At 38.1% G+C, this 25,605-nt stretch overlaps 1 protein-coding gene across 7 annotated transcripts in view; it reads right to left on the bottom strand.

Annotated features, from left to right (window-relative positions):
• CSMD3 (CUB and Sushi multiple domains 3) overlaps window positions 1-25,605 on the bottom strand; it is a 2,085,767-nt gene that overhangs the window by 754,483 nt on the left and 1,305,679 nt on the right. For all 7 annotated transcript variants that reach the window (XM_073679791.1, XM_073679790.1, XM_073679789.1 and 4 more), the window contains 2 exons: window positions 14,107-14,309; window positions 88-279 (listed from right to left, as the gene is read on the bottom strand). In XM_073679791.1, the coding sequence (XP_073535892.1) occupies window positions 88-279; window positions 14,107-14,309 (395 nt within the window). The remainder of the gene's footprint in view (window positions 1-87; window positions 280-14,106; window positions 14,310-25,605) is intronic.

Here is a 25,605-nt window from a genome sequence, read left to right on the forward strand (position 1 = left end):
GAATAACTATTGCATTTTTTTAAATATTAGATGGATTTCATGCAGAAAAAGTAGATGGAAAGGGAGTCCCTAACACCAATACGTTACCTATACATGATGGAGGACTAGGTTGCCAAAAGTATCGGTTATCCACTTGGATACAAGTAATTCTTTCTTCCCCTTGTAACTCATATCCAGGATCACATTGAAAAATGACAGTATCACCAGGTTCTCGACCATCACCATTTCTAGTACCATTCATTGGAACTCCAGGATCTCTACAAGCAGTAGCCACTGAACCTAAAGTGTAAAAGAAAATTTTGTGAACTGATAAAGCATTCAGCAATTTCCTTTTTATTATTTTTTGCATTTCAGTTTTCCATTTTTTTTTGCTTTTGGAGACACTAAAAGCCCCCATATATATTATACTAATGTTGTCTGGACCCACTAATATTGACAAGTTGGGCCAATAGTCTGATGTGTATGGAGTCTCCAGCAGACTGATGGTCAGGAGAGATGACGATTATGCATGTCCGAATTTGGAATGCCGATCGCATTTTAAACCCTAAGATAAGTTGCCAGCCGACAAGTTAGTTGGTGGCTTTCTTATAGAGAACACAGGAGTGATTGCCCAAGGAAGTATGGGAGTGTTAGCTGAGATGGTTGTCGACTGAATGATTGGCAGAAGCATTGTTCGATGAACAACCAACTTAAGATACCAATCAAAGAGAGAGAAAATAACTGACATTTTGCTCCTTTTGTATCTATCTGTAGACTTGTGGGTCAAAAATTCTTAATGGCACCTTTAAAAATAAATTTTTAATAAAGTCACAGAATTACTCTATATGGGTAGGGTGCCATCACTGGAGAAGTGAGTAAGTTTGAGCTCCCTAATGTCCCCTTCCTATCTATAACTGGAATACCACTCTGTGTACAAAATATTTTACAAGCTTTAAGCCTTTTAATACAGTTTTCCATTTCCATTAAATGTCTCTGATCATGCTGTGATAAGAGTAACGCAAAATGTGGTAAACCTTGTCCAATTTTACGTAATTCAAATATGTTGTCATTGAGTATAAGAATTAGCCGGATCTCAATCCCACAAATGGTGCAACTGCCTATTTTGGAAAGAAGCAGAATCCACAATACACAAAGTTTGCTTGGACAAAATTAAACTGGCACTAGTTAATGGATCTGTCTGGATTGACTACCTCTTTTTAACCATCAAAAAATCTTTGATTACACATCTAAATGATGCAGTCTATTGATCTTTTTCATTGGTGTCAAACAAAACTTCCGAATGTTTTTCAGTGGATTGACAAGGTCCACCAAAGGTAAAGATTAGAACTAACCAGATGGCATGAACATACTCATGACTCACTTGAAAACATAAAGTTCCTGAAGAAGATACTGTCAATTAACCTAATCCCACTACAATTACAAGCATACAACAGGGTATAATTAATGAATTTGCCCACTTCCATGCTATCTAGCTGAATTATAATTGTCCCTCACTTAGCCTTCAGGTATTTGACTCCTATATTGACCAAACTCTCATTCAACCATCCACATCAACTTGTAGTTTAACAATGGAACAGAATCCTGCTCTAAAATTGCTCTCAATCCCTTTCCGTCATCTTCACCTCCCTATTCTGTAAGTTGGTGATTCATCATTTTTCAACAATATTGAGTCTGGAACCTTAATCAGCATTTCATGACAAATAATGTTATTGTCCGTACCTGGAATGACAGGTATGGTTCTTCAGCTATCATACCTTCATTATTCACTAAGCTAGGATGCTAAAACCATGAAACTCTCTATATAATCTCGTTAGTCCTCATTGACCATGAATTGTTATTAGTACTGTATATGCATTAGACAATTTGAATATACAAAGTTCATATGTTATTTATATTACACTTTATTCTTCCTTTGTGAGAACATTGTAATTAAAGATGAACGGATTAGTCAGTATTAAAATTTGCCTGTTCGCGCATTTTGTTTCTGGAGAATTCAATGTTTCTTATTATGCTTCAGTGTCTTTATAGACCCCAGAGTGTAATAAACGTAACATTTGAAAAATAAAGAAAATTGTTATAATCACCCTCCACTCAGCTCTCCAACCCCTCTTCTACTCACCACCACCCATCTGGTCCTCGTCGTATCTTCTGATCCCCGACACTTGCGTTGGAATTTTCAGTCGTCTCGAACTGTCCTGTACTTCTGGGTGTCATGGCTCCAAAAAAGTTACTGTGTAGGAGCAAGGGAGGTCAGAGACATCATGACATCACGATGTGTACCATCACCTCTTCCGTACCTGCGCAGAACCCACCAGGCAGCCATGACAGCCATAAGTCTTGCATAGTGGGAGAAGCTTGAAGATTTCATTGCAAGAGGCAGGGGATCAAAATTTGTGGCAAGGTGATTAACAGAGATGCCAAAGAGATCCGGGGTGGGTGAGTATTAGGAGTTTTAATATTTTTATTTTTTATGGCCCTTTTTGGTTCAGAAAAATGACAGCTGGCAGCAGCCATTTTGCTGACTCCATGCAGAAACAAGTTGCAAAAAAATATACAAAAAATCTATTGCACTAGAATTTATTTGTTTTTTCTCTATTTGTGATGTATTCATGCTTCTTTACAATAAAGGATGAATTAAAAAAGTGTGCCAGTTTTCATCAAAATTACACCAGCATTCTGGTTTTAAAAATGGATTAAATCTGACCAAGAGAGGTGGCATAAGGAAGAACTAAGAAACTAAAATGTTGAGCAAGATTCTTCCAATCCTATTGCCCTTCATGAGCCAATGTGGCACTATGGTAATTTTGGCACTTGCCTTGTTTAGATTTAAGCTAATTTTAACACACTGCTAATGTAGCTTTCCCATTGTTTTGAATATGATTCTAAAACTCAATGTACCAGGCCATAATTCTTATACAAGAAACTTATTTATCAAATGCTACTACCTGCAGTCTTTTGGAAAACCACAACATGATCATAACAAGCCTTCAGTTCTTAATTTTCTGCATGGAAAACAGGAATGAAGCCAAAGAGTGAAGTTATTATTGATGTGTCTCATCTATGCTGTCTAAGTTGACTGCTATGGGATGTTCTTGGATACAGGAATTTCATTAGAAACATTTAAATTGTTTTACTATTTCAAAAAAATATTTACAGTCAATTTTCACTTAAGATTTTTTATTATGTCTACTTCTCTTCCCTATTTTTTGTTTATGAACAAGGCTGAAAATTTCCACTTGCAATGCGCTTTCCAGTTGCTTGCTCAGTATTTACAGGTTCATTTACACGGTGAACAATATTTTTTCTGTTACTTTTTATGTATAATGTATAATTGCAGCACTATACTAGATTCTGGTACTGTATAAAGACAATTCAACCTTACTTTGTGAATACTATGAAACCTTTGTAAAAGAGCATATTCATATTCCTTTCCAACCGCTACACCGATGCCTCCACTCTATGCCAGTCATTGCACTGGTTGCCCATCCACTATAGAGTTCGATATAAACTTATCACTCTCACCCACAAAGCGCTCCATTGTTCAGCACCACCCTACATCTCCCTTGTCTCAATTCACCACCCTACCCGTGCCCTCTGTTCCACTAATGACCTAAGACTAAAATCCTCCATAATCCGAACCTCCCACTCCTTCAAGACTTCTCTAGTGATGCCCCATTTCTTTGGAATACACTACCCAGAACAATTTGATTAATTCCCAATACCACAGTTTGGACTAAAATACATTTCGTTAGACTGGCCTATCACCTCTCCTCACTATCTCAGTTTTGCCCATGCAAAATTTTCTTCAAAATCAGAACTCTCGCAGCATCTATTCACACACCCCCATGCACTTAATAGCCCTCTGTGTCTGTACTGTACAGATAGTGGCTGGTGACCGGTTCATGTAGCATTATGTGAATACACTATTTATTATATTGATGGTTGGACCATACAATACAAGAACTTTTAACCATTTACCTTTCTTGTCTCCCCTATTTCCTCATACATTATAAGCTTGTGAGCAGGGCCCTGACTCCTTTTGGTATCTGAGTTATGTGTTATTCTGTAATGTCTTTATTGTCTGCACAAATCCTGTCTAAAATGTTAAGTGTTGCGGAATATATTGATGCTATAGGAATAAAAATTATTGTTATTACTATTATTATTATTATTACATTTTATGTATTATAAGCATTCACTACCAATTGAGTCTGCATCCTTGGATAGCCATGAGTTTTGAGTTAAGGAACAATGGGGACAATTATTAAAACTGGTAAATAATGAAAAACCAAATAGTTGAATCAGCATCCCATAAGATTTTACCAATCCCATGTATAGGCCTTCTGAAAAATATATGCAGCATGATTGGTTGCCATTGGGCATCTACTCCACTCTTCTTTTATGCACTTTTTTTATGCTATTTTTTGGGTTATTTTTAGATTTTTTTTAAATTTATCATTAAAAAAGTTGATTGTCTAAGATTTTTGGATAATCTGTCGAAAAACAAAAATATGTTGCTAACCCTACTTCTTAGCTAACACTAACAAAACATTTTATTTCTTATTATTTCTCAAATATTTTACAGATATCACATTTAGAATTGACAACAGAATGGTGTAATTATATTTTAAAAAACTGATAAATATAGAGATAATTTACATGCATTAATGTTGGTGCAGGCTGTCCTATAACACATCATCAATCTTCTGAAAATGTAATATACATTTACACTTTCCCTGAGGGTGCTGGGTAAAATTTAATAATGAAAGCACATAACTCAGTTAATGATCTTATTTTTTTTTTAAATAAAAAAACTATACTAATCTTATAATATTTTGAACTATAATACCTAATTAGAAAAATTATATTAACTTCCTGATTTGACATAGAATTAGTGAAATATATATTAGCGAATAGTTCTTTTGCATTGGATTTGTATATCAAAGGGATAATTATCTCTTTTGCATCTAATATGTCAGACTCACCATTAAACCTATTAGGATGATGAAAGCAATGAGAAGAAATTTAAAAAAAACTACCGGTTAAATAAAAATAATATCATTTTCAGAAAAAAATGATACTCTACAATTTAAACGCATTGCAAAAAATTGTGCCAATTTCCAATGGTCCCTTATTAAGTCTCGTTGACCTCCGGAAATGTGTCTACTCTTACCTTTATGCAAATTGTGTTAGACTCCAATTTCTTACTATATAATTTTAAAAGATTACGTCAACATGCTAGCAAAACCCTCACCAGGGTCATCTTGTGCTACTTATATTTGGGTATGTCGAGTCAAGAGAAAAGGTAAGAAGGGATATATTCTTTAAGTTTGTTGAACAAGTACAAGATTATCTTCATTTTATCATCATTAGTGCTGGGCTCATATTTATAAGCGTTAGACAATTTAAAGAAGTTGAGAATTTGAATAAAACATGTCAAATAAAATAAAATGAAAGGGGTTGTCCAGTCTAAAGCTACAAGTCTACAAACACTCTGTAAATGTAGAGTTGTAAATCCTCATATTGCGTGCACTAGAATTCTCTGTTGCCAGCGCCGGAAGTGGGCAGTCCTATGACCGCAAGTATGTGATATGTATATTCACATCACATGCACTGTAGGCATTCTCTGGTGCCGACACCAAAAGAGGGCGGTCATGTGACCGCAAGTATATGATATGCATATTCTCAGCCACATTCCGACTAGATGGGCGTGGCCTCACTCAATGCAAGTGTATGCTATAAACAGTCTAGTTGGAATGTGGCTCGAAGTATGCCTTTGGCATACTTGCTGTCACATGACCGCCCTCTTTTGGTGTCGGCACCAGAGAATGCTTACAGTGCATGTGATGTGAAGATTTGTAAGTATGCAGTCACAAAGAGCGACTGCAGCCTTCTAGCTTTAGACCGGACAACCCATTATAGGTCTGAGCCCCTGTTTAGATAGAATTGACATGATGAAGTAACCTAATTTATAGAGAAATTTTAAAGAAATTGAATTTATCTACAATATTCAAAATCCTCTTCATTCTAATTTCATAAATTACACATAAAATTTCTGTTTATTAATACCATTAAAAATATTGACCCTCAAAAAACCTAAAAATGAAAACCAACAAAAGAAGCCAGAAATAATCCCGACTGTAGCAAATTACAATCACATGGGGAAGGGGCAGTGCTGGCCCCTGATCAGTCCCTGCCTGATAGCGGAGGTTGGCACCCTCTTGAACGCTGTGTAGTTTGTCTGTGAAATTGCTTTATTACTATATACATCTACTGTGTAAATCTGTGATTTGTCCTCTTCATTCTACTTCTACCTCCAAGTCTTACATCATGCGCTGCCCCCAATGAATAGGCCCCATGCAGTCATGTGGTGCAGAACACACTTTAACTACATACATCACATCCCACATGACTATATGAGGTGTAGTGAGCATCATTAACATGTGTCACGCCCCACGTAACAGCATGTAGCCAACCAGGAGCCATAATGCTGGAGAGAAAATAGAAAGAGAAAAAAATGAAGAGAAAAAGTAGCCAATTAGGACTGGGAGGATAGTAATTGTGGGACAAGTAGGGAGTGGGGCAGGAAAAGGTTTAAGAATCTGTTAATTTTTGTACTCCTACATGGCAGATTCAGTTAATACTCATTTTTTATGCAAATCAAATATACCCCCCTAGAGATAAACTAATCAATGTGCAGGATCCTGGTCCAGAAGCCGCATTAGTAGTCTATGACCAACAGATGGTAGACCTGTGAACCAACTCTTACCTGCTGGCATCCACAGCTCCTCTTTTGATTAGCCAATTTCATGTGATGTACACATGGCGTCATGCTAAGCCGGCTAATGATAGGAGGAGCCTGGGATAGAGGTAGGATATGATTCACAGAGCTTCCATCCAGTGGGCATAAAATGCTAATGCGGCCTAAGGATCAGGGTCTTGTGATTATATTCACTCATCTCTATTCCTCTCTGAGCAAATCTGCCTAAATCAACTTACAGGAGATTCGCTCACCTCTTCTAATTCTTTGTTACTTATTTTTTCACAAAAGTGCAATATCATTAGCTAGTAAAGATAAGTTATGTGGGTATTTTTGGTTTTAGTAGAATTTATCAAAACTTCTGTCCTTCATAAAATTGTCTTGAAAGGTGACTGGTCAAGCCAATAATAGGGGTTATAAATCTGTGATGGTACTATTATAAAGGAACACATAAAAGATTGTCTTTCTATGACCGAAGTGTCGTGAACTTGAAGGGCAAAGATATCAAAAGCCTTCTTCAACATTTCTGAACATAATTTTACAATACGTTATAAAGTACATCTACACTGTGTTCCAAATTATTATGCAAATAATATTTTCTCAGATTTTCCCAAATTACCTATATGAATTGCAGTCATTGTAATTTTCCAGTCAAATAACTATTAGAGTACAATTGAAAGGTTTTTGTACAAACTGCCTATGATAACAGTATATTTTTAAAAAAATAAAAAACTCAAACTGCACTCAAAATGCATGTTCCAAATTATTATGCACAGCAGAGTTTTCAACCTTTTCATTTTAATAAAGAACAAAAAATGGTCATTTTTGAAATTATAAGCATTAGCAGGTTGTTACAAACTGAAATCAAACAGTTTTCAACTCAAAACTTTATTCTAGGTGATGTTACATTTGCACATAGGACCCCTTGTTCGAAAGGAACTTCTGAACTCTCTCGTCCATTGAATTTGTCAGGTTTTGGATGGTTTCTGCTTTAATTGTTTTGCATGAGGACAGAATACCCTCCCAGAGCTGTTGCGTAGATGTGAACTGCCTCCCGCCATCATAGACACTCCTTTTGATGATGCTCCAGAGGTTCTCAATGGGGTTTGTGGTCAGGAGAGCATGGGTGCCACACCATAAGTTTGTCCCCTTTTATGCCCATAGCAGCCAGAGATGCAGATGTGTTATGTGCAGCATGAGACGGGGCATTATCATGCATGAAAATGATCTTGCTGCGGAATGCACGGTTCTTCTTCTTGAACCATGGAAGGAAGTGCTGTTTGAGAAACTCAACATACATTATGGAGTTCAACTTTACCCCTTCAGGGATCCTAAAAGGGCTGACAATCTCTCTCCCCATGATTCCAGCCCAAAACATTACTCCACCTCCTCCTTGTTAGCGCCGTAGCCGTGTTTGCATGGGGTGTTCATCAACCAGCCATCTTCCACTCAATCCATGTGAACCATCGAGATCATTTCATGCATGATAATGCCCGTCTCATGCTGCACATAACACATCTGCATCTCTGGCTGCTATGGGCATAAAAGGGGACAAACTTATGGTGTGGCACCCATGCTCCCCTGACCTCAACCCCATTGAGAACCTCTGGAGCATCATCAAAAGGAGTGTCTATGATGACGGGAGGCAGTTAACATCTAAGCAACAGCTCTGGGAGGGTATTCTGTCCTCATGCAAAACAATTAAAGCAGAAACCATCCAAAAACTGACAAATTCAATGGACGAGAGAGTTCAGAAGCTCCTTTCGAACAAGGGGTTCTATGTGCAAATGTACCATCACCTAGAATAAAGTTTTGAGTTGAAAACTGTTTGATTTCAGTTTGTAATAACCTGCTAATGCTTATAATTTCAAAAATGACCATTTTTTAGTTCTTTATTAAAATGAAAAGGTTGAAAACTCTGCTGTGCATAATAATTTGGAACATGCATTTTGAGTGCAGTTTGAGTTTTTTATTTTTTTAAAAATATACTGTTATCATAGGCAGTTTGTACAAAAACCTTTCAATTGTACTCTAATAGTTATTTGACTGGAAAATTACAATGACTGCAATTCATATAGGTAATTTGGGAAAATCTGAGAAAATATTATTTGCATAATAATTTGGAACACAGTGTATACTAAAACAAATTTACATATTTTCCCACCTGTTCGTAAAAATAATTTTGGCTACAAATGAAAAGAAAGTAAAAAAATGCTTAAAGCTGATCTTTAACCAGATTTCACAATGCAAACTTTATTGAAAATAACTCTTTGACCAGATGTTCTTACATTACAATTCCAATGTCTGAATATCTGTTAGAGAGTTAAAATTCTATTTAAGATAATTAAAATATTAGATAGTTAAAATTCACTATCCTATGCATCCACTGATTAACAGCTCCTCAATGATCCTCCTTCTTGTTGTTGCTGAGATTTCACACTGCTTTGCACAAGCCACAGCTATCAGTCAGGCTGAGTGGATAAAGACTGTATATACCTTGACTCATTTAGCAAAGCTAATAAGCTCTTATATTATTATCAGGACTCTATAGCCATTCTGACATGAATTTTCAAAGTTCATCAGCCTCATCATGTTAAAGAGATCCCCTTAAATCTATCATCAGGTTTTTTCCACCTAATCTGAGTCTGGAAATACGTCACTTACTGGGCTACTTGCTGTAGTTTTAACAAAATCACTGTATTATCAACTGGAGATTATCACTAAAGGACTAGTAAACCTGCTGCCATGTAGTCCTCCATATTCAGGAGCTCTGTATAACCCCACCTCCACCACTGATTGGCAGCTTTCTGCCTATGAACATTGTACACAGAAAGATGCCAATTAGTGCTGTGGATGGGTTTATATGGCGCTCAGCATTCAGAGGACTGCTAGATCTACCGCAAGTACAACAGTGATTTTATAAAAAAAAAATTATAGCAAGCAGCCGAGCAAGTGAAGCATTGCTGGAATCTGTGTCCCTGCCTCTACTTCATGCTGCTCTCAGATGAGGTATCAAAAACTCTTTAAGCACCTTTAACAATGTATGCAATGAATATCGTGAAATATCTAGTGACAGATCCACTTTGTACTTTATTTATTGCTCTCTACCTTCCACATTGATTCATTGGCAAAATGCCTGCATTTAAAGAAACTGTGTCAACAAAAATTTGGTCCTCTTAATATATTGCAGTCATCATATTATATAGCACTGTTTATTTACAATTGCTCATTTTACCTTTCTACCCAGTTAATTCTTCTCTTTTCCCTTAGGTCTATGAGATCACGTGATAAACTCAGACTAGCTGAATGCTTCTAAGCTCTATGTTCAAACAGGAAGTCTCTTTTCCATGTATGACTCCTCAAAGCAAAAGTCCCTGGCAGGGGGAAATAGGGACAGCTGGGTCAGGAGTTGAAGATGAATCATGCAGGGAAAAAAGACTTCCTATTTCTACCTAGAGCAGAGAAAAGAGATGAATTAACTGGATAGAAAGTCAAAATGAGCAATTGTAAGCAAACAGTGCTTTATAATATGATGACTGCAATATATTAAGAGGATAAAAACTTTGATGGAAGTGATTTTTTAATTACAAAAGACAAACCTTTGGAAAGTAAAGACAGAGAAATGCACCATATTGTTTACTTGTCACTTAAGGTAAACTCCCTCAAGAATAATAATAACACTTAATGTACAAGCCATTGACCCAAAAAAATACACTTTTTTATTTTCTTAGCGGTTGATACCTGAGGTCTCTCAATTTTTTTTTTCTATATAAGGGCTAACACAGTACAAATATATATTGTTCTTGTAACTTTTTTTGTGCCATGCTATTCCAGTGATTTGTTATCTGAGTCAATGTAACCTTTGCTAGATCTTTGTGTTCAACTTTAAACTGTCTCTTCCACTCTTTTCATTTTTCATCCACAGTGATGTCTAACTTTTGCTCTACTGTTGAGTAATGATCTGTTTTTATAGCTGCTCATAGTAGCTCCTATGCCTATGCACAAAATCATTCTCTAACTTAGTAGTTCAGAAAAAGTCAAGCATTTGTCAATGAGCACTGAACATTAGAGATGAGCGGTGTTCGACTAGAACTGTTCGCCAATCTCAAATTCGAGCTGTTTTGGGCGGTGTTCGAGTCATTCGATGAACGCGAACGATTTGCAAAAAATTCGGCTGTTCGAGGTTATGTTCGATAACTGTTCGTGCACCAAAAGCGTGTCCTGCATGTCTGGCGCTATTTAGAGCACCAATCATGCAGGGATTGTCTGGCACTCACTGTAATGCCACAGATATGGTGGTTGTGGCATTACAGTGGTTGCCCAAATCGATGGGAACAGTGCTCACAGTGAAACATGAAAAGTTGGCAATTCATCAGCGGCATACATGGGTACCCAACAATTTAGAACAGAAAGAATAGAGCATCACACATAGATTAGATAGATAGAAACATGTCAGTCACATATATAAGAAGTACAGTGACAGTGTTGGTTACTGTACTTGTCATTTAGTGTAAAGGATTTATTAAAAAAAATTAGTGCTTTCATGCACCGTCTCTTTAAAAAAGCCGGCCGGCAATTTAGCATCGGTACCCGACAATTTATAACAGAAAGAATAGAGCATCACACATAGATTAGATAGATAGAAAAATGTCAGTCACATATATAAGAAGTACAGTGATAGTGTTGATTACTGTACTTGTCATTTAGTGTTAAAATAAAGGATTTATTAAAAAAAAAATTGGCGTGGGGTTCCCCGTAATTTTAGTCTCTAGCAGAGGTTAAGCAGATGGCTGGGGCAGATGTTTGAAGCCTGGGAAGGGGGAAATACCCACGGAGCTTCCCAGGCTACTAATATCAGCCCCCAGCTGAATACCTAGCCTTTACTAGCTATTAAAATGGGGGACCCCCAAAAACATGACGTGGGGTCCCCGCTATTTTAATAGCTAGCAAAGGCTAGGCAGACAGCTGGGGGCTGATATTAATAGCCCAGGAATGGTGCCATGAATGTTGGCCCCCTCCCAGGCTAGAAACGCCAGCCGTCAGCCGCCCCAGAAATGGCGCATCCATAGGATGCTCCAATTCTGGCACTTAGCCTCGCTCTTCCAACTGCCCTGTAGCGGTGGCAGTGGGGTAATAGGGTTGGGGTTGATGTCAGCTTATAATGCCAGCTGACATCAAGCCCAGGTTAGTAATGGAGAGGCGTCTATAATACACCCCCATTACTAACCCCATAGTCAAAGTTACAAAAAACACAAACACCCAGAATAAAGTCCTTTAATTGAAGTAAAGACACATTTCTTTATTGTTATAAATTAAACCATACTTACCGTCACGCCCATTCCAGCTGAAGCCAACGATCTCCAGCAATAAAAGTAAAATAATAAAGCAACATCATCCTTACCTTTCCATGGTTCCCACGACAGCTTCAGCTCTGCTACATTCACATGACAGGCTGGACCACAGCAGAGTGCTGCCATCCAGCTTGCCATGCAGCAGAGACTGAGAAGCGCAGGCATGCTTGCGCTCCTCAGTGTCTGGATGTGACGGCATCCAGATGAGCCGAGTTCATGTCCAATGATCTCAGCTCACCTCATGCACGTCACTGACAGCGTGGGAAAATTCTCCTGCGCATGCGCTGAGTGCAGGAGAATTTTCCCATGCTGTCAGTGACGTGCATGAGGTGAGCTCGTGTCCAATGAACTCGTCTCACCTCATGCACGTCACTGACAGCGTGGGAAAATTCTCCTGGACTCACCGCATGCGCAGGAGAATTTTCCCACGCTGTCAGTGACGTGCATGAGGTGAGCTGAGATCATTGGACATGAACTCGGCTCATCTGGATGCCGTCACAGCCAGAAACTGAGGAGCGCAAGCATGCCTGCGCTTCTCAGTCTCTGCGGCATGGCAAGCTGGATGGCATCACTCTGCTGTGGTCCAGCCTGTCATGTGAATGTAGCAGAGCTGAAGCTGTCGTGGGAACCATGGAAAGGTAAGGATGATGTTGCTTTATTATTTTACTTTTATTGCAGGAGATCATTGGCTTCAGCTGCAAATGGGCGTGATGGTAAGTATGGTTTAATTTAGAGCAATAAAGAATTGTGTCTTTATTTCAATTAAAGGACTTTATTCTGGGTGTTTGTGTTTTTTTGTAACTTTGACTATGAGGTTAGTAATGGGGGTGTCTTATAGACGCCCCTCCATTACTAACCTGGGCTTGATGTCAGCTGGCATTATAAGCTGACATCAACCCCAACCCTATTACCCCACTGCCACTGCTACAGGGCAGTTGGAAGAGCGAGGCTAAGTACCAGAATTGGCGCATCCTATGGATGCGCCATTTCTGGGGCGGCTGACGGCTGGTGTTTCTAGCCTGGGAGGGGCCAATATTCATGGCACCCTTCCTGGGTTATTAATATCAGCCCCCAGCAGTCTGCCTAGCCTTTGCTAGCTATTAAAATAGCGGGTACCCCACGTCATTTTTTGGGGGTCCCCAATTTTAATAGCTAGTAAAGGCTAGGTATTCAGCTGGGGGCTGATATTAGTAGCCTGCGAAGCTCCGTGGTTATTACCCCCTTCCCAGGCTTCAAACATCTGCCCCAGCCGTCTGCTTAACCTCCGCTAGAGACTAAAATTACGAGGAACCCAAAGCCAATTTTTTTTTTAATAAATCCTTTATTTTAACAATAAATGACAAGGACAGTAATCAACACTGTCACTGTACTTATTATATATGTGACTGATAGGTTTCTATCTATCTTATCTATGTGTGATGCTCTATTCTTTCTGTTATAAATTGTCGGGTACCGATGCTGAATTGCCGGCCGGCTTTTTTAAAGAGACGGTGCATGAAAACACTAATATTTTTTTTAATAAATCCTTTAACACTAAATGACAAGTACAGTAACCAACACTGTCACTGTACTTCTTATATATGTGACTGACATGTTTCTATCTATCTAATCTATGTGTGATGCTCTATTCCTTCTTGTCAAAATTGTCGGGTACCGGTGTATGCCGCTGCTGAATTGCCGGCCGGCTTTTTTAAAGAGAGTGTCTTCTGAGCAGTTTGTCAGCTTTTGGACACCTTTGAAGGTGTTTTCTATGTGTTTCTATGTGTTTTTGTTTGCCTGCCTTTGGTTTTAACGGTGTTCGACGGTGTTCTAAGGTGTTCGACGAATAGTTCCTCGAACATCCCGGTGTTCGACAAACCAAACCGAACCCGAACACTACGGGGGTGGCTCAACACTACTGAACATCCCTTTGTTAACATTCCAGTATACATGTTAGGTTCAATGTGGTGACTTTAATGTGACTTTAAGATGAATATGAAAATATGAATAACTTACTTGAAAACTGAATTGCAAATCCCGATTTACTGATGTAAAAATCGGTGTCGAATTGGATGGTAACAATATTAAGAGTGCTGTGAATTCCTTCTGGAATAAGGGAGCCACTAATTTCTTTCAGGAGCATTTCATTGTCGAGAGGACCATCCCAAACTCGAAGAATGTCATGTGATGCCTCTGTATCAAAAGCAAGGAACTGAAGGCTGCAAATTAAAGAAAATACTTTCTTTTTAAATTAATGGTAATAGCAAGCAATAAATAAGCAGTTTATATCCTACTAGATGGTGGCCCGATTCTAACGCATCAGTTATTCTAGAACATATATGCGGCCGACCGGGTGCAATCAGCAGAGCAGTGTTTAAATTTGGTACCAAAATCACTAATTGGTCGCGGCCGGCGACCGCGACCAATCAGCAAAACGGTGTTTAAATTTGGCGCCAATATCGCTGATAGGTCGCGGCCGGTGGCCACGACCATTTAGCGAATCGTATTAGTGAGGACCGGGGAGCGCCGCTGCTTATGCGGCTACTTCCGCTGAGAGCAGCCAGGAGATGACCGGCTGCTCGCAGCAGAAGTATCCCGACCGATGGCGCCGCTCCCCGGTCCTCCCTTCACACTTGCTGTCGGGAGATCAGCGGCCCTAGCCGCTGATCTCCCGATGGTAGCCGCATGGAGGCACCGCCAGTCGGGATACTTCTAATGCGAGCAGCCGGGAGTTGACCAGCTAGCACCGGTCATCTCCCGGCTGCATCGCCGCTGACCTCTGTGCAGAGCGGTGTTTAAAATTGGCGCCAATATCGCTGATTGGTTGCGGCTGGCGGCATGGAGGTCAGCGGCACCGCTGGTCGGGGTAGTTCTGCTGCAAGCAGCCGGGAGATGACCTGCTAGCTCCGGTCATCTCCCGGCTGCATTTCCGCTGACCTCCGTGCGACAGATGAGCCGATAACGACCGCCATCTTTTTCTGAAATCCCACGTCGCTGATTGGTCGCGGCCGGACCAATCAGCGACGCGGGATTTCCTGGACAGAAGGACAGACAGACGGGATAAGACGATTATATATATTAGATAAGTCATGTATTTTGTCACTTAAAGGTGTTTTCTGGTTTTAAAAAAACTTATTTTCCAGCACAATTTGTTTAAAAAATAAATGCTGCTTTCTTCTAAAGTGACAGTCAGTCTTTTGTTATAAATATGAAAAACTATAACATATATTTATTATTTTATTATATATAAAAAATAAATAAAATTTTTTTTAGCCATAATACCCTTTATTTTGTATATAGGTTACTACTCATTCTGCATTTCTATTACATTCAAGTAAAGAACAAACAAAATAACAGAAATGGTGGATTAAATTGATCAACCTCCTATGATATTTTCAAGGAATGTTGTAACGTTTTTGTAACTGCCTCAACACATTAATCAGTAAGTGGGATGAGCTTTACAAAACGGGCATGTCCTATCACTTTGTAGAATATATATTATTATGCATGCCAGAAAACTGGTGTTCATTATCGCTGAAATCTACCCTAATTCATGGTTGATGCAGGTTTTATTTTTTGGTCCATAGATGGCCAAAGCATGCACCGAATTTAAGACGTGTAGCCAGCCTTACTCCGAATGTCTGTAGGTTCAACACTTATTTATGAATAATAATGTGTCCCTTATTTGAAAGAACGTACAATTTAAAGGGTTGAGCTCCCAAATACCCACATTTTATCCTCTCAATGTATTTTGGGGTGAATCTGGATTCTGAGAGGACGTCACAAGGAAAAGCTTAGTAATAAAGATAAGGATAGAGAATGCCATAAAACAATGAATAAACAGTACAGACAGTGTGTGACAACAAAGCAGTGAGAGAACTTACAATGTAATGGGTTGAGCTCACAAATACCCACATTTTATCCTCTCAATGTATTTTAGGGTGAATCTGCATAGTGAGAGGATGTCACAAGGAACAGCTTAGTAATAAAGATAGAGATAGACAAAGCCATAAAACACTGAATAAACAGTACAGATAGTGTGTGACAACAAGAAGAACAGTTACCATCCATTTACCCATTACCGTACACGACCCATTAGCTTTACCACTACCAGTTTTTTGATTGCTAACTTCTGTATTACTCCACCACACAACTGATTGGCAGATTTTTGTGTACACTGTGAATAGGCAGAAAGCTGCAAAATATTAGAGGGGGTGGGGTTATAAAGATCACATGAATATGGAGGACTACATAGCAGCAGGTTTACTAGTCCCATAGTGATAATCTCCTGCTGATAAAATGGTGATTTTATCAAAACTACAGCAAGCAGCCCAATGAGTGACACATCACTGGAATCAGGGTCTCTCTCTCTACACTATGCGGCTCTCTGAATAAGTAGCAAGAAACAGTGACAGATTTCCTTTCAAATGAAGATTCACAAAGCACTAAAAATCCATGATATATTTTGAGTTAACCAGAGTTCACAAAAAGCCACATTAAGTATTTTCATGATTTTAGATTCAGTCGCTGATTATCTTCAATTTGTTTTAACACAGACAAGAGATCATTTTTGTGTCAGGATCCTGACATTATTATTTCTCATTATTCTCAAAAAAGAATAGTTTAATGTAAACCTTTCCTGGAGAAAATAGCAGTATTAATAAGAGGTAGTAAATCTCAGACGTGACTTCTGGCAGCTTATTGTATTATGCTCCTTTTTTATATTCCAAGTACATTTTAGTTTCATCATTATCAAGACAATAATATATATACTGTATAGTACTGCATACTCTCCAGTAGGCTTGTCTCTTAGTTTTGGGCATATCTATTAGTGGTCAGAAGTAGCAGTTGAACCTGAAGGCCTAATGAATTCTCTTCAACATAGGAAGACACTGATATTATAAAGTTTAGTCCTTTTACGGATTTTGCATTGTCTTCCATTAGCTTCAATTAGTCTACAAGGCAAAGCTAGGTTTTTGATCACCTGTTCATTGTCCTAACATTATGTAAAAAAATGGGCAATGTAGAAAGTTTTATTGGTGCCCTCACCTCTTAACTGTGCCTCTAGTAAAAATCATCAATGTAAATCTCTATATCTCTTTGCTGGATTTGTAAGATTCCCCAGGTGAAACATGACATAAGACATGCTTCATCTTCCTAGTATACCCCAACTGTGTATCATACCTTTTTAGATTTCTTATGCTTGGCTAATAACTTATTGTTAACTTACCTTTAAACGCACTTTCCTTCCCGCTGTGTCCTGCCTTGGGAGCTTACTGAGCTGACTACTTTATCCATATAACTCGATCTTGCGTTATCTTAACAACTTTCAAAGTCTTCTCTTTACCAGAGTCACCTCTCACGTTGGCCTATTTTCTCAGCGACATAGATTGAGCCCTTAACAGAGTTGATCAACTCTGCAATAACCCTCCAAGTCTAGTCTATATTTCTATTACATACTAAATCTTCCTGGTAAATACGGCTAATAATTTTCTTAAACTTTCTTTAAACTCTTTTTCTGTTCTTTTTTTTGTGTTTTTCTTTTACTTTAGTTTCCAATCTACTATTTCTATTAAAGCCATTGAGCCTCATAATGCTCCCTGTTCTGTAGAGATAATTTTGAGCAGCTTTTCTCATTATGATCATCACAGACAGGGCTGTAATTAAATATATGACCTTTAGACCGGGCAACATAGCAATTTTGGCTGTGACAAAGGTCGCGTGGCTAAAGGTAGGCGTTACAACTCCTAGGGAAACACGAGTACAGTACAACAGTGCAGCCTGTGGCTCAGTGCTAGTGTTACTGCATCCCATTCTGTGGGTCCTGAGTTTAATCCTAAGCAGAGACAAATAATTATAAGAGACTCAGAAAAAAATATTTTCCTCTAAGAGCTGTGACCTAAACCTACAGTCTGTGCAGTGACTAATGGTTAAGAAGGAACTAAGCAGGATGGTAATGTATGGTAGTAAATAGCAGTGAAACTTTCCTTGATGGCTGAGTAGCTTGTCTTTATTAAAGCCCTTTACTTTATTCTCACTGATATCAGTTACTGCAAGTGTAGCAAACTTTAACTTCGTGTTTCAAGTACTGTATATGTTTTGTGTTGAATGTCATGTTAAAGTTTCTTCATCTAACAGGGTATAAGGTGGAAATTGGACACATAGTTGATGGGAGGTATGTAACACGGAGGTGATTGTCCTCTGTGAAGCAAACCTCGAGTAATGCTCTAGTGCACATAGTACTAACAGGCTTGTTCTGTGCATCTGGGTCAGCCTGAAATATACTGATGAAACATAGCCCAACTCTAGGTGTGGTTCACATGATAAAATGGAGTCTGTTTCTTTGACACATGGTTTATGTGTGGAAGTAAGAACACCTCCTGTGTGATGTCTCCAGACTGAGCTGTTATGCTGGATGCTATCCAGCCTGTGTGTTCTGGACTGTATCTAAAGTGACTTTTTTGGTACTGTTTACTTTGTTTTGCCTGCACTGAAAGGCGGTTTATTTTCCTTTGCTTGTGGCTTGGTTTATGAAGCACCAATAAAGCAGCCTGGACATTTAAACTCTCTCACGCAGCAAGCTGTGCCGTAAGTGAGGTGACTGCAGTTCATCAGCTATGAAGTCCTATGACCTTTCTCACTGCAGAGCTAAATACTGCAGGAGAGTGATTACTGATGTATGTTATCTTTTTAGACTCTCTTATAAAAGGGTTGGCAACACGGGATTGGAGGATAGCTCATGTGGTACTGATATTTAAGAAAGGAAAAAGGTGACTTTAAGCAACTACCATCCTGTAAGTCTGACATCAATGATGTGCAAAGCTTTTGAGGGCATTATAGGAGATGACCTGCTAAAATTTATTGCAGATAATAATTTAATAACTGACCATTTTCATGGGTTTATCAAAGATAAGTGATGTCTCACCAACATTCTGCGTCTCTATGAGATAATTGCAAATCTGGATGTTGGTAATGTGGCTGATGTGATTTATCTGGACTTTGCAAAAACATTTGATACTGTATCATAGAACTGCCCTATACTGAAGTTCCGGGTCAATTTATTTTAATCTTTATATTAATGACTTTGCGGATTAGATTAAGAATAAAGTGTCAATCTTTGCTGATGACACAAAACTATGTAGAAAAATAAAAACTCAGCTGGACAGTACAATATGACAAAATTATGTATATAAGATGTTTACATGGGCAAACATATGGCAGATGAAGTTTAATGTTTAGAAATATTGAGTGATGCACCGTGGCTGGAGGAATCGTATTGCCGTATATACATTAAATGGAAATATACTCGGGACTACAGAACAGCAGAAGAACTTGGATTTTCTGGGTTCAAAAAGCTAATCTGTAGAATTCAATGTCAGGCAGCAGCTGCAAAAGCAAACAAGATTTTAGTGTGTATAAAATCCTTTGATCTCAGTGTAATATCCATCTATAAATCACTTGTAAGGCTACATCTTTAGTTTTAGGCTCCACTTTTTTAAAAAGGATATTCAAAAGTTAGAGTCCATTCAAAGGCAGCAACTTGATTATTACAAAGGATGAAGGCCTCTCATGATAAGAGGTTGGAAAAGTTGGGCTTGTTTAGTTTAGAATAAAAAGACATCTCAAAGGAGATCTCATTTATATGTATCAATACATGTGTGGTCAATACAAAGGACTAGCACATGACTTATTCCTTCCAAAAATCTTACAATGAACCAAGGGGCGCTCATTACATATGGAGGAAAGATGTTTGTGGCAGCTGAATAGGAAAGGGTTCTTTACAGTTAGAGCAGTAAGGCCACGGCCCCACTATCAGCATTTGGTCAGTATTTTTTCTCAGGAGTGGGAGCCAAAACCATGAGTGGGTGAAAAATGCAGAATTGATGACTTGTTTCCTTTACACCTTTTTCTTTACACCTTGTTCCTCACCTGGTTTTGGCTCCCACTCCTAAGAAAAAATACTAACCGAATATTGACCAAATACTGATAGTGAGGCCGTGACCTAAGACTGTGAAATGACCAGTAGTAACGGCAGATACCATATCAGCATTTTAAAAGCCCTAGATGCTTTTCTAATGACAAATGGCATCGATGACTATAAATAATCAAGTGATAGAGAATGTATGTCTGGTGGAGAAAGGTTGAACTTGATGGACCCGTGTCTTTTTCAACCTATATAACTAACAATTAATTTAAAAAAAAAGAACTAGAGAAAATGGTAGTGGAAAATAAAATGCAGTAAATTATTGTAATGTCTGTGTTACAAATAGCAACTTAATGTTATCATAGTCACAAAAACCTGCAGTAAACATTACCATATGTGTGTATTATTTGCCTACGTTTTTGTTACTTTAGATGCTTTAATGCAATTACTACGAGTTAATGTTGGATGCTATTCTCTACTCAATACTGTGATTACATGTGTAACACAACAGATCTGAGGCAGTTTTCATGATTAATTAGCCATACTCCCATACGGATTAGTTGTGGGATTTGACTGTATTGCCTCACATCATTTTCAGTAATGTTTGTTCCAATGAACAGCTACAAACCACTTATTACATGCATAATTATGACGATATTTAAAAAACACCCTTATTACCAGTATAATAAACCTTTGTTATGTTATTGAAGCTGATCTTTCATCCAAGTTATTGGAATTCAGTTAATGGCTTTTATATGTAGAACAGATAGGTGGTCATTTTACTAGGAGGCACAGGAATAATGCATTCAAAGAGCAATCTAATTTTGTATAGATTCAAATATGCTGAATATTCTACTACTAACTAGAAAAAATGCAATTCATGGAGTATATTTTAAAATATTATGCCCATTTCAAAAATAAAAACTTTGTTTTTGCAGAAATGTTATTTTATTTTAAATGTATCACTCCTTACAATTACTATTAATAATCAAATAAAGTTAATACAGGGTGATTCACTCGACTTTACCTGGAAAAATTGCTGTAACTCCTAAAAGAGACCATCAACCATACTGAAATTTGGACTATACATACTTTGGTTCATGAGAACCTCAGCGACGAGAAATATCCTCGAGCCTACTGGTCTCGCTGACTTTTTGCCCCACCGGTCATCTCCACTACGAAATAGACTTGCTGCATGCCTTCCTATGCACTGGCAGTTTCTGTATGGTGCTTGCATTTCACTCCTGCCAAGTTCCTTCTTCATATGTTAACAATGTACAGATACAGTTTGGAGGAGCGCGTTTTCATTGAGAAAACTTATTGGAAAACTGAGCCCTTAAAGAGGTGCCAAAGTGAGTTTCTAAAGAAGTTTTGAGGTCGAAATCCACCGTCCAAACCATGTGGTCTGCCATTGGTGAATAAGCTGGAACTTATAGGAACATTACTGGATAGGCATGATGGAGGACGTCCAAAAATGTCCACCGGATTACAGTACAGTAAGAAACCAGGAACATTACAGGCACTCCAAGATAACATACAGCGAGAAATTCAGGCTATGACCCCAGACGTCCTGCGGAATACATTCAAAAATATGGAATGGCACGTGCAAGCATGATGGAGAACATGTGAAAATGTGCATTGGATTACAGTACAGTAATAAACCACAAATATTACAGGCACTCCGAGAGAACATACAGAGAGAAATTCAGGCTATAACCCCAGATTTCCTGTGGAATACATTCAACAATATGGAATGGCGAATGGATGCTAATGGTGGACATTTTCAACACCTGCTTTAAAACATCAGTTTCTGATGAACCAAGGTATCTACAGTCCAAATTTCAGTACAATAGATTGTCTCTTTTAGAAGTTATAACAATTTTTCCAGGTAAAGTAGAGATTGATTCACCCTGTACAACAATCAGTAATAAAAACAGCAAACAAGAAGAAAATGTTTAAAATAATACTAAACTTGAAAATGTATAACCATTTAGAAAATCAAGCCATTAATACTTTTAAAAATATGATCATAAGTTATACATCTTTCTGATACATTTTTGTATGAATTCCTTCCTGTTTTTGAGATCTCTACTTGCAATTATGCAATGGGGACCTTCCACTTTCAGTGGCTAAAAGTCTATCCTGGTCATGTTATGAGCACAGAAGGTGGAGCTGTCTAGAAGATAGCATAATTTACTATATGAAAAGCCTCTTCAAAGAGGAAGAGGACAGGGACTTTAATGCCACATATTGGAGGTAGCAATCCAAAAAGTCAATACAACCCTTTTACTGACTTTGCCACATCACTTAGAATAGCAAACCAGAAACTCAGTTTGCAAACAAGTGTTTTGGGGTTTCTACCCCTCATCAGTGCACAGCAGTAGTGGATGGTTGGCTAAGAGTCTTTTGACAGGCCTTTGTTTAGAGTTTTGCACTGATGAGGGGTAGAAATGCAAAACAGGTGTTTGCTTATTTAATTCCTTGGGGAGCATTGCATGCCCTATAACACCCATCACGATTGTAGGGTGATGATGGGATGCCATGCCTCTGGTTAAATGTTGAAGGTCACCATGCCTGCTATGTCAGTACTATTGTGAGGCCTCGGCCGGGGATTTATAGGAGATAATGATTTTCCCGATGTACTTAAATACCATTGTATTGCAATATATGTAATAAGTAGTCAGACGCTAGCAGTTTTAAGTACCTTAACCGCATAAGAATGGGGCGATTTTCCATTTTTTCTATTTCCGCCTCTTATTTCAAGAACCATAACTTTTTATTTTTCCATGTGAGGGCTTGTTTTTTGCAGGATGAGTTATACTTTCTGAATGACACCATTCATGTTATCAGATGATGTATTGCAAAGCGGGGAAAAAAATTCAAAGTGTGGCGAAATAGCAAAAGAATTAAGCAATTATGTTTAGTTTTGATTTTTCTTTAGAAAATTGATTTTACCGTAAAACTGACTGGGTAGTATGATTCTCCAGGTAAGCACGATTACGCAGATACCAAACATGTATAGCTTTTGTTTTATTTAAGTAGTGAAAAAAAAATCTGAAATTTGCAATGAAAACATTTTTTTTTTGCATGTGTCACTACTTTCCGAGAGCCATAACATTTTCAATTTTTGGGATATGCGGCTGTTTGAGGGCGTGTTTTTTGCACCTCGAGCCAATGTTTTTATTAATTTCATTTTGGGGCAGATACGATGCTTTGAACACCTGTTATTACATTTTTTCTGTTGTTGCAGCAGCTGAAAAACTGCAATTCGTGCATTTTGATTTTTTTCTCACCACGTCATTCACTAATCGGATTAATTTATGTTTTGATAGATCAGACTTATATGAAAGCAGTGATACCAAATATGTGTATTTTTTATTTCCTAATGGGCGAAAAGAGGGGTGATATAAACTTTTATATATTATTTATTTTTTTCATATTTTTAAAAAAAAAAACTCACGTGTTACTGCATTTGTTAGTCCTTTTAGCGGATTTTAACCTGTGATCGTCTGATTACTTGTGCTACATATAGCAATGCCACAGCATTACTGTATATAACAAAAATCACGGTCTCCTATGAACACCAGCCATGGAATGGTTTTCACGGGATTACTGTGATGACAGATTCAGGGGTCTTCAGAAGACCCCTGGCTGTCATGACAACACATTGGCATTCGACGATCACGTCACTGGAGTGCCAATGAGGGGATTGATCGGTGCTCCCTCCTGCCAGCGTGCTGTTAATACTGCTGTCACAGATTGACATTGGCATTAAATAGGTTAACAGCCACGGGCAGAGCTTTGCTCTACTCGCGGCTGTTAGAGGCAGACAATGGCTGAACACTTCAGCCATTACCTGTCGGGACATATGTGGGCTCAACGTGCAGGCAGGGAGACAACTTATGACATGTAAGTCATTAAGGGGTAAAAGGGACTAAAGAAAAGGAAAAAAAATCTGAAAACTATTAAAAATAAATATTAAGATTTTTTTATTTACCATTATAATAAAGTTAAACTTTTAGAAATTTAGTATCACCATAATCATACTGACCTGGAAAATCAAGCTGCCAGGTTACCTGTACCAATGAATTTTACTAATGAATACTGTAAAAATAAAATCTAAAATGCAATTATGGGATTGCTGTTTTTATGCAGTTTCACCACATTTGGAATTGTTTTTCTTTTTTCCATTTTTTCCCTTATATGTTATGGTAAAATACAGGTGCATCTCACTAAATTATAATTTCATCAAAATGTTAAGTTATTTCAGTTCTTCAATACAAAAAGTGAAACTCATATATTATATAGAGTCACTACAAACAGAGTAATCTATTTCAAGTGTTTATTTCTGTTAATGTTGATGATTATGGCTTACAGCCAATGAAAACACAAAAGTCATTATCTCAGTAAATTACAATAATTAACAAAAAAAATGCCTGCAAAGCCTTCCTAAGCGTTTACTAAGGTCCCTTAGTCTGTTTCAGTAGGCTCCACAATCATGGGTAAGACTGCTGACTTGACAGATGTCCAGAAGGCAGTCACTTACACACTCCACAAGATCCCAGAGTCTGGAGGAAGAGTGGGGAGACCACAATCCAAGCTGCTTGAAGTCTAGTGTGAAGTTTCCACAATCAGTGATGGTTTGGGGAGCCATGTAATCTGCTGGTGTAGGTCCACTGTGTTTTATCAAGACCAAAGTCAGCGCAGCCATCAACCAGGAAATTTTAGAGTACTTCATGCTTCCCTCTGCCAACAAGCTTTGTGGAGATGGAAATTTCATTCTCCAGCAGGACTTGGCCCCTGTCCACACTGCCAAAAGTACCAATACCTGGTTTAAAAACAACAGTATCACTGTGCTCGATTGTCCAGCAAACTCGCCTGACCTTAACCCCATAGAGAATCTATAGGGTATTGTCAAGAGGAAGATGAGAGACACCAGACCCAACAATGGAGATGAGCTGAAGGCTGCTATCAAAGTAACCTGGGCTTCCACAACACCTCAGCAGTGCCACAGGCTGATCGCCTCCATGCCACGCCGCATTGATGCAGTAATTGATGCAAAAGGAGCCCCGAACAAGTATTGAGTGCATTTACTGAACATACATTTCAGTAGGCCAACATTTCAGATTTTAAAAAACATTTTTCAAACTTTTGTTATAAAGTATTCTAATTTACTGAGATAATAACTTTTGTGCTTTCATTGGCTGTAAGCCATAAACATCACCATTAACAGAAATAAACACTTGAAATATCTCACTCTTTTTGTAATGACTCTATATAATATATGAGTTTCACTTCTTGTATTGAAGAACTGAAATAAATTAACTTTTTTATGATATTCTAATTTAGTGAGATGTACCTGTAAATGGTGTCATTGAAAACTCCTACTTGTCCAGAAAAAAAAGGCCTCATATGGCTATGCACATGGAAAATAGAGAAGAATAAAAGATAAAAAAGAATAAATATTCTTCACAATACATTGGGCTTAATTTTTATATTGATTTTTGTACTTTTTATGATATTAAGGAAAATGTAGCAAAAAATAGGAAATATGTGTCTTTTTCACATTTAATATTTTTATTATGACCTCA

This window comes from Phyllobates terribilis, unplaced genomic scaffold, assembly GCF_046119375.1.
Source record: "Phyllobates terribilis strain yellow unplaced genomic scaffold, ASM4611937v1 Scaffold_4__5_contigs__length_816908805, whole genome shotgun sequence".
Classification (NCBI taxonomy): domain Eukaryota; kingdom Metazoa; phylum Chordata; class Amphibia; order Anura; family Dendrobatidae; genus Phyllobates; species Phyllobates terribilis.